General features: G+C 38.5%; 2 protein-coding genes across 4 annotated transcripts; one reads left to right on the top strand and one right to left on the bottom strand.

Annotated features, from left to right (window-relative positions):
• On the top strand, window positions 1-7,890 carry LOC112193010 (protein BTR1). 3 transcript variants are annotated; one of them, XM_024333022.1, is made up of 8 exons: window positions 1-326; window positions 2,591-2,829; window positions 2,920-3,026; window positions 4,321-4,514; window positions 6,187-6,260; window positions 7,040-7,138; window positions 7,258-7,319; window positions 7,409-7,890. In XM_024333022.1, exons 1-8 carry the CDS (start codon window positions 239-241, stop codon window positions 7,503-7,505), a joined length of 960 nt encoding a protein of 319 aa, XP_024188790.1. In that variant the 5' UTR covers window positions 1-238; the 3' UTR covers window positions 7,506-7,890. The 3 variants fall into 3 exon arrangements, with proteins under 3 accessions (XP_024188790.1, XP_024188774.1, XP_024188782.1); XM_024333006.1 differs by having other exon boundaries at window positions 6,121-6,260; XM_024333014.2 differs by having other exon boundaries at window positions 2-326; window positions 6,184-6,260.
• Window positions 7,891-8,326: 436 nt separating this feature from the next.
• On the bottom strand, window positions 8,327-8,938 carry LOC112164143 (glycine-rich cell wall structural protein 2). Its single transcript, XM_024300382.1, has one exon. It carries the CDS (start codon window positions 8,936-8,938, stop codon window positions 8,327-8,329), a length of 612 nt encoding a protein of 203 aa, XP_024156150.1.
• Window positions 8,939-14,356: the final 5,418 nt, after the last annotated feature.

Genomic DNA, 14,356 nt, shown 5'->3' with positions numbered 1-14,356 from the left:
ACGGCCAAACCCGAACAAACAAAAGAGAGTGAGATGGATAGATGGATAGGTAGGTAAGCAGAGAGATTACCAGCTCTCACACAGCTAAGCAAAACCCCCAATTTCCTTCATAAGCACATTTTCGCTCTCTACTCTCCTCTACTTGTTTCGTTCGAATTCTTCGACTACTCTCAACTCTCTCTCTCTCTCTCTCTCTCTCTCTCTCTCTCTCTGTGAAACGAAGAAGCTGACGGAGACAATGGAGTCTACGGAGTCCTCATACGTTTCGTCACCGGAGGCACCGCGGAGGCGTTCGTCGCCGCCGCCGCCCAAATCACCTACTTCAGGTCTATCTCTCTTTCTCTAGCTCTCTCTGATCTGATCCATTCTCTCTCTCTCTGAATTCATGTATGTATGCTTTGCGGTTCTCTGGAATTAGTGGTGAATGCGGTTATTGTTCTAGTTTAATTGTTCGGTGAAACGTTATAATCATGACAATGCCAGCATATATTTGAGTTAGGCGGCATGTGTGTGCCAAGCTGAAAACCCTAACCCTAACTTCCGCTGTGGTTTTTGAGAGAATGGGAGGGGAATGGAATTGAAAGGAATTAGAGCTGTGGATTGCATATAGACGTGTTCAATTTGTTAGAGGAAGCTCAACTGATGGGGATGTAAATTTCTTACAATTGGTATCTATGTTTGTCCACTTACAGCATAATTAGAGGTTTCTTTATAAGCGTTTTAGAGTGAAAGCTCATCTCGGATCTGATTTTCCTCAGTCTTACCGTATGGAAATTATGGAATTTTTATCAGAGTCAGTATGGTGTTTGTTGAATTGTAATATACTACTTGAGACCCTGGTGTCATGATTCAAATTTCATATGAGTATACAATTTAGCATGGGATGCGAACAATATGAAAGTAAAGAGAGCTCGTCTGCTTGATCTTACCTCTCTTTTAAGTTTTAAGGGCCTTGTTTAGTATTGGCATGAATGTTGGTCAAGGAAATAAAAAAGTAGAGACACACAGCATGGGAAAGTAATGAAAAGAGATTGCTCTTTGCCATTGCGTATTTTGGAATTCATAGCTGCTTCTTTTAGCTTTTGTGGGCCAGCTGTCAGATGTAGACATGCTATGTAGCATACATAGATAGGATCTTTATCTGGGCTGTTTGGTGCGCAGTTAAGTGAGTTGTCTGGATTTATGTTTTGTTTTCTGCCGGACAAGTGCTCCATTGTTGTTTTGGCTAGTAGAGCATTATTAATGGGAAGTACTATGCCCTGTCTTCAGACAGTTGATGGTAACGTTGATTTCTCTAATGTTGGTGGGAGGGAGCGCAAGTAAATGAATTACCAAATATTAGAAGTGTGAGCTTTTTTGTGACGAAGTCTTTATCAACAATTTCAGGTTGCCATGGAATTTCAATAGCATTTATATGGTTCTTTTGAAGATTATTTAGGTCAACTGCAAAAGGCCATTATACTGAACTGCTAAACTTATTTCTGACTTTGTTAAAGTGAACCCTACTCCATGCAGGGGGATACCACCCTTTCCATAACTCCTGTACCCAATCATACTGCCATATATCTTTTCATTTGGATACTAATGCCAAAACAATGGGGCCCTGCTCTGTCATGATTAAAGAATTAAAAACCCGTCTTTAGGGGTACACATCATAACTCAAATATTATTTTCACATTGCAAAACTTTGTTTTTAAAGGAGACATGTAGTGAACTTGAGGGTTACCTTTATTAGCAGATCATAGTGTTACATATATGTGTAATCCTTGAGAGCGCATTGCCACACATTTAACCACATCTCAACAGGAGGATTTTTGTTGAGTTTTAACGGTTTTAATTTTATTTTCCCATTAAGTTATGGTCAAATATTGTATGCAAATATTATACTTTTTATTGTTCAAATATTGTGAAGAGATGTCAATAATTCACCTAAAAGCACATCATATATACTAAAATCTCTCAAAACAAATTGACATATCAAAATTTGACACAGCAAGACCTCTAGTGGTAAATGATGTTTTTTTTGTTGTGCCAGTGCCATTCTTTGTCACATGCAGATGGCACACTACCATTGTAGTGTCCATGCCAAATTTTTGTAATTTGGCCATTTGGTTATGCCAAAAGACGGCATTGGTTAAATTGCATTGAGCTCTGGTAGTCAATTTTTAATTTATTTTTGGTGGTTGAGTCCATCTCTTTGTTCTTTAATATAAAGAAAACGTAATGGTCCCTTGTGGATAAGAAGCTTCTGAATTTTAGTCTTATAACTTTAACTCACCAAATAAATGAAGAAATTAAAGAATTGGTGAAGAGTGTGAGTCGAAACTGTTTGTTGATGATGTTCTTTGCTGTAATTTCTTTTCTTCTTATTATCTTGTTGTTTGAACTCTTGATATTTAATATTTTTGAAGGCATTTTTTGTACCTGCACTATATGGTGTTACAATTATATGTGATAATTATAAATACTCTTTTGAAGTAACATTTTGATCAATCATTCTTGCAGACAAGTCAAGTGATTTATGTAGTTTCTGAAATGTAATAACCAGCCTTATTATTCTTACTAAGTAGATCTGTGTTTCTTCCACCAGATACTATGGAGAAGCCCACATATGTCAGGTTTCTTGTATCAAATGCTGCAGCTGGTTCTGTTATTGGAAAGGGCGGTGCAACAATTACTGACTTTCAGTCGCAATCTGGAGCACGAATTCAGCTATCACGCAATCATGAATTTTTTCCAGGAACAACTGATAGGATTATTATGATTTCTGGAACAATAAATGAAATTCTCAAGGCTGTGGAACTTGTTCTTACTAAGTTGCTCAATGAGGTGCTTGTTATGATGCAGTTTTACACAATATGTTTCTTTAACGTGTGCCTAGGTATTAATGGTGTTAATTGTCCTTGTTATGTTGGTTAGCTATATTCTGAGGAAAGTGACGACGTTGAACCGAGAACAAAGCTGAGACTAATTGTTCCAAATAGTTCTTGTGGTGGGATAATTGGGAAGCAAGGATCTACAATAAAGTAAGAACACATTTAACTTGTGTTTCCTAATAGCATAACGTATGGTTTCTATGTTTACATACTTATCTGATAAATTAAGTCTTTGTTTTTTTTTTGTTTCTTTCTTTGCCTTTTGGTTGAGATATTGAACCTTATTACTTAGCGATGAAATTATGAATTCCTGCACTTGAAATTTGTGTCTTGTTTATATTCTGTCTCATAGAAACTCTGAAAATAAAATCTATTTTTGCTCATTGAATGTCATCTGTTTGCATTTTGACTGTAAGAACTATAGACATGAGACGACTTGGAATTTGGTGGCATATCTACAGGAGGTAATTTCATTAAGTATTCTTCGTCGGTTGTTCCTTCCATATAAGTAACAAAATAATGGCACTTCCTGGTGTTTGCACTTTCCGTGAATATGATATCGAAGATGCTTATATGTTGTTTATGTAATTCCTTAGTGACATCTATGTGGCATTTGGACAATCTAATTAAGTGCAAGATAGATAATATGAACAAATTGGGGGACGAGGAGACCCACACCCTTTAACGTCTTAAAAGTCAAACCCTGCTTTCGATTACTTGACAAGGTCATTGATGTAAATGGTGTTGCTAAGGGAGAGAATACACAGAATTGGTGTTTCTGCAATCATTTGATGTGCGAGCTGTTTCTTTGTTTTGGAAATCCATCATTATGCACCAGGGAAAGTTGTCCTACTCAAAAATTATGTGCTATGGTGATTCAATCATGTAGTTAAATAAGTAGGAAACACAAGTCAAGTGTTTTAATTTTTAAGAACTGTGCTACAAGAAATCAGGTTAAATTGTTAATGATGCCTATTAAAATATCTCAAGGGTGTAAGTTTTCTGCTTCTATTAATCATGACACATTGGTGCATTGGGATCAGACTTTTTTTTTTCCCTCCATCTGCTACATCAAATAAGATCTAGTAGTGGTTTTTTATTTTTTAACCTTTTAAGGTTTTGTTAGTTTATACTGTTTTAGAGCTTCTTTTTTGCATGATTTGTTTCTCAAAAGCCATTATATGCTTGTTGCATCTTGACAAGTAAAGTAAGAGGACGATGATCAGCTTTTTGCTGCTTAGATACTGATGAGGAGATTTACTAGGTTCATGAAGGTGTGATCTATGGGCAACTGTGTAAAGGACATTCATTTTTGTTATATGTACAACTTTTATTTTTCAGTCATGTTTGATATAAGTTGCACTACTTGATTTTATACCTTAGGTTCCTCATTTTATATCATACACATCAGAAGTTGCTGACTTCTAAGGTTTGTCTTTACCAGGTCATTTATTGAAGACTCACAGGCTGGGATTAAAATATCACCTCAGGACAATAATTATTTTGGGGTAAATGACCGGCTAGTTACACTAACAGGAACTTTGGAGGAACAGATGCGGGCAGCTGATTTAATTCTTTCTAAGCTATCTGAGGACTCTCACTACACTCAGTCAATGAATGCCCCATTTTCATATCCAGGTGTGTGCGCATATGATCATATTCTTACTTATAGGAAGCTGCTTGAAACTTTTGTGTGATAATTTGCGACCTTACAAAAACAATCAATAAAACCGACAACATTCAGTTTAGTTTGAAGTATGTTACAAATATGAATGCAGATATTAAAAACCTACTTTATCTTCTTTTGAGGTTTTACCATAAGTTTAGCTTGCATTTTTGCCAGATGATCATTTCATAGCTTGCGTTTGTGCCAGTCCTGCTCTCTCTTTTTCCTCACCGTATATCTGTTAAGATTAAAAGAAGTCCATATGTTCTCCTTCATTTTTCTAGACTGGAGGGCTGCGGTTGTTTTTGTTTTGTTTTTTCTTTTTTGCTAGGTTTTGCCTCTTTCTTATGTCGGTCATAATGCAGTCTGTGTGGTTTGCTTCCTGTAGCTAGTTGTGAACTTCTTTTCCATGCTTTTGTTTCTTGTTTGTGTTTTGCTTTTTATATAAAAAAAATTTAAGGAAAGAAGAAAGAAATAGAAGTCCTAATTAATAGATATTTAACAAATATGAAATTCTGGAAAGCAAATTAATCACAATTGCAAATCTTCAGAAAAAAGGGCAAAAATATCGTTGATATCAAGGCACTGAGTACTTGCTTTTAGAGTCTTACCCAAGATTTTCCAGACTTTGTACCTGATGTGTCACAACTATGGTAATCATTAGGATTAACACCATTTCAGTCTAGATCGCTGCATTCCTATGAGTGAAAAGTCAACCCCTTCTATAGCGGAGTGGATACAACCATTTAGGGGCGGACATAGCCTCACCTTATCATTATTATTCTTTCGAATTGTAACAAATTTTTGTAAGGTTTGCAGAAATCCAACAATTTTATATTTTATGTGTAGTTAGCTGGCCCAAGGTCCCTGATAAACGGATATATATATATATATATATATATTTTTTTTTTTTTCTCTCTTTTGTCTTTCTGCATCAGTCTCTTGGCTATTGTTATGTTGCAATATCTAAACTGTATTTTTCTTATTATAGTTCAACCTGAAAACTATCATATCTCTCATGGCATTTTATTTCAGATAGTACAAACCAACCAGATGGATGTTATATTTTTACTCAGAAATCAGAATACCACATAACTCATTCTACATGTTTCTAAAATGCTAGTTGTACGAAAGACATGTAGAATGAGACCTATGGTATTCTGAGTAAAACTCTGACATCCCTTTGGTTTGTTTATCATATGTGAAATAGATGACACTTGAAAGTATGAAAGTGATTGGACCGCGCAATACATTTGAAGTCCATGGAACGAGATCCATTTAGTTTTGCTAGGCAATTGAGAAGCATGACTTCGGCTTCTACTGCCAGCTGATATAGAGTTGTTGGATTCATAATTTTATGTACCCCTATGGGGGTCTGGTTGGACACCATCCATTTAGAACATTTTATAACATATGATAAATTGGATAGAAAGTTTTGATTACTAAAATCTGTTTGTAAACAGTGATTCTTGCTGGTCAATGATTGTGTAGTTTCTTTAATTATCTATATTTTCATATATGCAAAATTATTATGGTAAACTTTGATTCCTAGTAAGTTCTCTCCACCTGAACTTATAGGTGTTTTCTTCTCGGGTTTTCATGGTATTCCATATACATATGTGCTTCCTTCTGTGTCAACAGCAGCCTACAATACAGTGAGCTACGCACCACCGAATGGACCATCGAATGGGGCTGCAGGAAAGTTTCAGAATAACAAGGTTCAGCCATTTTCCACTATCATTTTAAAATATCAAGAGCCTAGAGGCTATTTATTTAATTTCACTTGAGAGGTTTTGGTTTTCTGGACTTGTTGTTGACCAAGGAGAGGTTTTGTAAATTCACATTGAAATAATAAGAAAGTTATGCTTGACAGTGGAAATCCTGGGTAACTTAAATTTAACAAGTGACTCTGCTGTTAGGCACATCAAATATGTTATTAAGCTGGTATAAATAGATAAAGTTAAACTGAAAAGTCTGCTGGTAGGCATATTCAATCATGTGATTGATTTGGTATTAGTTGGTAAGCAAGTAGAAACCAGTGCATGAACTTCCTGTGAGAGAGGTTCAAATGTTTAACTGAATGGCGATTTTGAAGTGCATAACTGTGTTTTTTTAAGGGCATGGTTTTTTCATTTCTGTTTGATAACTGCTCTGCAGGATTAATTTAATTAAACACATTTATCCAGTGGTCCTTCATTCACAATTCTAGCCTTCTACAAAAGGGGGTTCTTGTTATTGTTTTAATCGTTAGCATGTTACTGAGACGGCCCAGGATTTTATCATTGCACTACAAAAGGGCTCCCCTCTGCATAGGTTTTACTGTCATGATTACTAGGATTTTTGCATTTCAGCCTTGTTACTGCATTTTTGTTATATAAATGAACCCATGTTATGCATCCACAATGTTATTGTGTTTTGGACGCATCTGAAGCAAAATATGTTATTTTTTTATATTCTGTTGATTTCTAATTGACTAAAGACCTCTGTTGTTTTCCAGGAGGATCGGAGCAACAACTCGGTCACTATAGGGGTTGCAGATAGTCATATTGGTCTGGTTGTTGGTCGTGGTGGAAGGACTATAATGGAGATTAGTCAGGTTTGCAATTAGCAACTCTTTTTGGCGTGAACAGCTTGCATCATTTGTGTTGTGAAGTAACTTTATCATTTAGCTCCATAACATTAGAGAAATGCTCATAGATCACTTTGATTTTGCAGGGTAGTGGGGCCAGGATAAAGATATCTGATAGGGGTGATTTCATGTCTGGAACTACTGATAGGTAGAAGGACTTCTTGAGATCATTAATTGCTTCTCCATGGAAGTAAATGTCGATGTCTTTAACTTTCCACCATCTGTCTCACGCTGCAGGAAAGTGACAATTACAGGGTCACAGAGGGCAATCCAAGCGGCCGAGACGATGATAATGCAGAAAGTAAACTATGCTTCTGAGAGGGCGTTGGATTAGCTTTCTGAGTACGTCAAACTGTTTCTTTTTGAGAATCTTGGTGGACCTGCCTCAAATAATTCTTATACACTGGCTGGTATTTCACTGCGTCCACTTGCGTTCTCACCAAATGATAATTTGGCTGAGATTTCTGAATGCTGTGTGGTAGGAGCAAGGACGGGAATTATTTTTTTTATTTTTTTATTTTTCTCAGAAGATAAAACTTTATAGGGACTTGTCTAAGAGGAACTATATTCCAAAGGGAAAAATGTTGGAGAAAGCCATTATTTGTTTTGACCAAATAGAAGGATAGCTATATTTCTTAATTTACACAATTGTAACTTCTGAATTTGTAGGTGTCCTGATGGTATTACTTTGTTAGTGTTGTTGACATTTCATAGTCGAATTCTTTTTTCTTTATTGAATAATCAGAAGTCAGATTTATGTCTGGTACGCAGGTGGGATATTCATTTAGGAATGCGTCGATACATCTTTATTTTCATATGGATAATAAAGTAATGTGCCGTATGCCCATATGTTCATTTTAGATGGTACACCAATGAGTTTCCTCCTAGAGATAAAAAGAAATTAACTTTAATTTTCAAAGAAAATAACTTTAATTTTTTTTTTTTGGTCAAGTAAAATAACTGTATTATTAAATGGTAAAACTTTATAGTATAATTACAGGATATGAGTAACAATGTGTGACATGGTTTAGGCGGAATGCACTTATGCAATATCTCCACCACCACAAGGTGATGGTGAAGCTATGCATTTTATTTCCGAGTTGTAATTGGCAAGGATGAAAGAACTACCTAACAATGAAATTCATGCAATCATGTTCATGGTGAATCCCAATAATCTCCACCTCCACTGCCATAGCCTGAGCCTGACCCATAACCAGACCCGCTACCACTACCATTACCACCACCTCCTCCGCCGCCGCCGCCGCCGCCTCCACCTCCACCTCCGCCGCCACCTCCACTCCCATATCCACTTCCACTTCCATATCCCGACCCATAACCAGACCCACCATTTCCAGTGCCTCCACCACCACCACCTCCTCCGCCACCACCACCTCCTCCCCCTCCACCTTCTCCAATTCCTCCCCCTGATCCATATCCGGAGCCATATCCTGACCCATATCCTGACCCAGAACCACCATGTAAACCCGTTCCACCACCGCCACCTCCCCCTCCACCTTCGCCTCCACCACCACCTCCTCCTCCATTACTACCATACCCCGAACCACTCCCTGAACCTTTTCCCGAACCATACCCAGAGCCTGAGCCAGATGTTGACCCACCCCTTCCTCCTCCTCCACCTCCACCGCCACCGCTACCACCACCACGGCCGCCACTAGCTTTAATGGCCTTTAATGATCTAGCCGCAAAGGATAGCTCCACAAGGAGCAATATCAAGAATGCAGCTCCAATTACCTTGGTGTTGGCCATATCCAAACTTCAAGAGCTCAATCTTGAATGGATAAATTAAGAGAAAATGTTGGTTGGTTTAGATTCTCAGAGGATGAAATAGATTGTGGTCGAGACTAGGGAACGCTTAGAGTTCTTCAGGAACCAATAGTCTTGTGAGTGCACTAGGTTAAGGTAAGGTCCCTATATATAGGCATGTGTGCAAGGCTTAAGTACTCCAAAAAACTTCTGACATTATTCCAGTAGCTTCTGTGCGACTTTGTATATTGATCAATGGAGACGTGTCTTACGATTAGTGACATTGGCTTGGTGGTGGTGGGTGTGCCGGTGGTGCTATTGTGGGTAATGCCCTATCTTCTTGTCTTTCCTTGCTACAGAATATAGATACTCCCCACTTTTGACTCCAACAAGTGTCAAGAAGTTTATGTGCTTACTACTCAGGAAACGGACCAATAGTTTTCATTCACACTTCAATCTGTATTGCACGTATAAATGCCATAATCATTGCATGAAGTTTCCATTCACTGTGTTTTGTGGTACGGTGTGTTACACCTGTCTTCCTTGACTCCTTGAGCATCATTATTTCCAATGTGAGATCGTATTAGTCACCACCCAAAGTTGAGAATGAACCAGCCACAAATCACATAATTTCATGCCAATTGTAATGATAGACCTACGCGTAATGAGGTCTCTAACTAACACCTTCATTACCACTGCCGTCAGGCCACTAAGTTTGTCCGACCACTCATTCTCATAAATCGTATCACGTGAGATAATTTGAAATGTAAAGATAGATCGATCGGCATCATCATCCTTTTGCATAGCAACAAGAATAGGCAGTGATTTTTGCATTAGTTTTTACATGCGTGTGATTGGTGACACTTAGAAAGGAGGTAATGAAATGCCAGCCATTTTAGGCGTGTGATTGATGACACTTGGAATGGAGGTCTACCTAGAATGGAGGTATTGAAATGCTAGCCATTTTAGGCGTGTGATTGATGACACCTAGAATGGAGGTATTGAAATGCAACCATTTTAGGCGAATTATTCTCTTGGGAGAGCTAAGAATTTCAGGCCACAAGAACCCACTAAACTCACCAACCCAAATTCCATGCTTGAATCGATCTTTCATATCATGAGTTAGTGGAGGCTTTGTCTTCTTTCTAGGATTGTACGCTCAAAATGATAAATGGCAAGTGCGAGCTTGCATGCACTTTGCGCTAGCTTGCATGCACTTTGCCGTCAATAATAGCAATGTCGGTGGAGCTAATATATCTTACTAGAATAGCACCCCCACTTTAGTTGGGAAATTATGTATGTGATATCTCTTCAATCTTTCAACGGTTTCAACGGTTGGATTTGGAATAGCTCATTAGTTTGTTTTCATAGATTAATTTGTTTAATAGATCTTATATGGAATTGCTGCAAATTTTTTCTCTGTTGAGATGAGATTCAGTTTTCCCAATAATTCTCTTTCTAATTGGCCGATTCGATGGTGGCCAAAGAAAATGTAACTTTGATCGAATAGCTTGCCGAGTTTATTTGCATATAGACATTCTTACAAATGATGAGTTTTTGCCGAGCTAGAATGATGAAATGAACAAATATTTCATATATTATATATTAGCTAGCAATATTGCCCAATAGGAATATATTTCTCTCCAACGAAATATTGGTTTTAGTCTTAACCCTCAAGTTCGATTCTTCACTCTATAGGGGTCCTCAAACAAAGGTATCCGCAGTATTTTAATACATCACATGCATCAATAGGTAATCCAAAGTTTAGCTTATCAAGAGTCCAAGGGTTCTTTGGTAAAATAAAGTCCGCAACATTTTTAAATTAACTGCAATAATAGGAATGATGAAGGTTTAATGATTTGGAATTTAAGCCTACTGTCGCAAAACATATCGATTCAGTGATAGGAAAGAATAAGTACGTGCAGCAGAGGAGCAAGAATAAGAGCCAGTAGGCTAGGGCTTTCATCCATTGAACGCATTTAGATCCTTGTTACCAATCTCTAACTTTTTGGCCACTCGAACGGTTTAGCTACCGGATTCCGATCATTCTATGTCATTTAGGCCTCCCTGGCGTTCTATATATATATTCTTGCTCATGTGGCTCTGAGAGGTGAGAAACCGTGAGATGTAATAATGGAAGGATGACAAGGTGAGGCGGCTTCCTCTTTTGGAGCTAACCTTGTTTTTGGCTTACATATCTATATATAATTTTTGTGTGTGTGACTCTTTCCTTAAGGTTAGCATTTCCTGATTATGATGCCATACTCTATGTAGGTGCCATTTGGGTATAGGCAACTCGGTAATTTATGTGTAATTCAGATATCCTGATCGATGAACTGGTGGTTAAATTTCGACAGACTCCGTCCACCTACAAGTAAATAAATTTATGAAGGTATTGAAGGCTTATCTTTGTTTATGGAGGCCATTCTGAATCATACAACATTGAGCCTTTTACAAATCTCGAATGCTAACTAAAAATATTATCTTTATGAATAATTGTTTTGTGTTCAAGGAAAATCTAATTTGTGTTTAGCCCAAACTCTAGGTTACTTGACCTAGTGGTAATATGATTTAATTAGAAGGATCTAGAATCCTATTCAATGTAGAATTACTTTCCTTGTATGATTGAGATTCTATGCATTGTAATCCTCTATATAAAGAGGCCCCTATTATCAATGAGTATACACAGCAAATTCCTCTCAAATTCAGTTTCTCTAAAACACGTTATCAGCACGAAGCCCTAACCCTGAAATAAATAGCCAAACCCTGATTCAAGAAGCTAAAAACCTTGAATCCGAATACAAAACCTTGAAGCCTTTCTTTCCTCCACCTCACACCTTGAAGAACTCTATCCTAGGAGTCCAGAACCTGCAGCCCCACCTCAAGAACCGGCCGGAAAACCACCGAACCGGCCACCGGAAGCTCTATACAACTAGCGGCAAATATTCCACCGGTTCACCATCTTCCGGACCTCCGATTTCCACCAAATTTTGGTAGCAAAAGCCTCTCAAGTTAAAGATGCTGGAACCGGAAGAAAAAGTGAGAAAACCGGCCTAAAAGTGCGTGAACCGGCCGACTAAATATCCTGCAGAAAACCGGCAGAAAAGAAAAAAAAAAGGGAAAGGAAGCCCAGAAGCCCAAGCCCATGGTAGAGGCCCATTGACGCAGGCCCACTTCCACTGCCACATCAGCACTGCCACGTCAGCACACTGACCCACTGCCACGTCCGCAAACAGGGACCCACTGCCACGTCAGCAGGTCAACGGTCAGCGGTCAACGGTCAACAGTCAACTTCGATAAACTATTTTCTGGTGACTTTTCCGGCGACTTTTCCGGCCATTTTCCGGCGACTTCCCGGCACATTTCCGGCGACTTTTCGGGCCATTTTCCGGAAACTTTTTCCGATCAAATTTTCCGACGACCTATTTTGAGGTATTTTTTACTAAACGTTCCAGTTTTTTTTTAGAGTTTTTAAATTTAATTTCTCTTCTTTTTCGGGGACTTGCAACCTCCCTTCTTCTACCCCCTTTCTTCATTATAGGGGAGACCAAATTAAGCAGACCTGTGGGGGTTCGTGCTCACTCCAAGCTTAGAGCTTGTTGAGATCTCCAAACTTAGAGTTTGTAGAGAGTTTATGATCGACCACTTACATCATTGTTTCGATCTAATCCAATATCTCTTGGAATCGAATTTCTTGGAAGCGATTACGCTCAGAAATTTCATATGTTTTCGTGGTAGCCTATTTCGCTCCGAAACTAACCCTAATTTCTTGTTCTCTTTCAGGATGAGTAACCTGAACAAATTGGACTTTGCTCCATTGAGAACAACTGGCTCTGGATATCACAGGTGGGTTCGTGACATCCGCCAACATCTCAAGGCTGATGGAATCCTGGATATGATTCTAGAGCCTAGTGAGGACGTGCTAACTGTTGAGCAAGCTCAAGCTTTGAAAGCAAATAGAGCAGCCTTAGAGGCAAATAAGGCAAAAGCCATCATCCTAATGACTCGTCATATGGATGATTCGCTGCAGTACGAGTATATGAATGAAGAAGACCCAAGAAGGCTGTGGGTCTCACTCGAAGAAAGATTTGACAACGTCCGTGACTCCTTGCTTCCTGACCTAGAAGTGCGATGGCATAGCCTCCACTTCTGTGATTTCAAGTTAGTTCTTGACTATAACTCGGAAGCACTTCGCATTAAATCCTTAATGGAATTCTGTGGTAAAAAGATCACAGATGCGATGTTGATTGAGAAGACTCTCTCTACCTTCCCCGTCTCTGCATTGATGGTTGCTAAGAACTATCGAATCAATGTAAATGCAAGACGGATCACAAGGTTTCATGAGCTCATTGGAGCTATGACTGTCGCTGAAAAGCATGACAATATCCTTGTGAAGAACTATAATTCGAGATCCGTGGAAACATAACATATTCCGGAATCCAATTATAGTCTCACCTCTAAGAGAGGGCGCCAAGAGCGAAACCCTAATCTTAGGTATACTTCTGGACATTCTGATCCATATAATCGCTCTACTTGGGAAGGTAACCGCCAAAATAGGCGAACACGGAACCGAAAAGGTAAACGTGGAAAGAGAGAGGGAGGAAACGCCTCTGGCCATGTTGGTGGCGCCACCAACACTAAGAGCCATCTAAATGACGCTTTCAAAGCGCCTCAATCAATGGAGTTCGAGCAAAGAGATGTATGTTCTCGATGTGGAGTGTCTGATCATTGGGCACACATTTGTAGAGCTCGTGAAGAACTTGTCACCGCCTACAAAGCATATTGTGAAGCAAGAGAAGCTCACTATGTGGAACAAGAAGATCAAGAAGATTATCTAGAGTGAAGGGTTGAAGACTACAAATCTGGCTGGAATCAATAGATCGCCAATTCTGTTTAAGTCTTTATTTTCCAAGAGATGTAGGCGATTGCCATATTACTTTTTATTGGATTAGATTTTCTTTGATCAAGGAAACAATGATGTACTCCATTGGCTTATGAATAAAATTTCGAGTGCTTTTCATTATGACTCAATTTTGATTTTGAGCATATGACTTTGTGACTACGATGGCTAGACCATCAATATTAATTCAAGGACATGGAATAGCCCAAGTTCCACTTACCAAATGGCACCTTGATTACAGTTGTCACAGAAACTCTCTACGCTCTTAGGGCAAATAGTACCCTATGAATAACCAACGAATTCCATGCGAAAATGCATGTAGAGAACGGAGATGAGTTCCTTTGCATTACCTCTAATGATTGTGAACAAAGACACATCTTAGAGAAGTTTATGTGTCTCTCTAGTGGACTTTATGTCACTATTCGAGCTATTAAATCCAATAAAGTTATGAGAGAAGATCTCTTGGATTTAGACACATATTGGCTTTGTCACGACAGGATAGATCATCCTAGTCATGATAT

Source organism: Rosa chinensis, chromosome 1, assembly GCF_002994745.2.
Source record: "Rosa chinensis cultivar Old Blush chromosome 1, RchiOBHm-V2, whole genome shotgun sequence".
NCBI classification, from domain to species: Eukaryota; Viridiplantae; Streptophyta; class Magnoliopsida; order Rosales; family Rosaceae; genus Rosa; species Rosa chinensis.
This window is presented reverse-complemented; position numbering and strand designations above follow the sequence as displayed.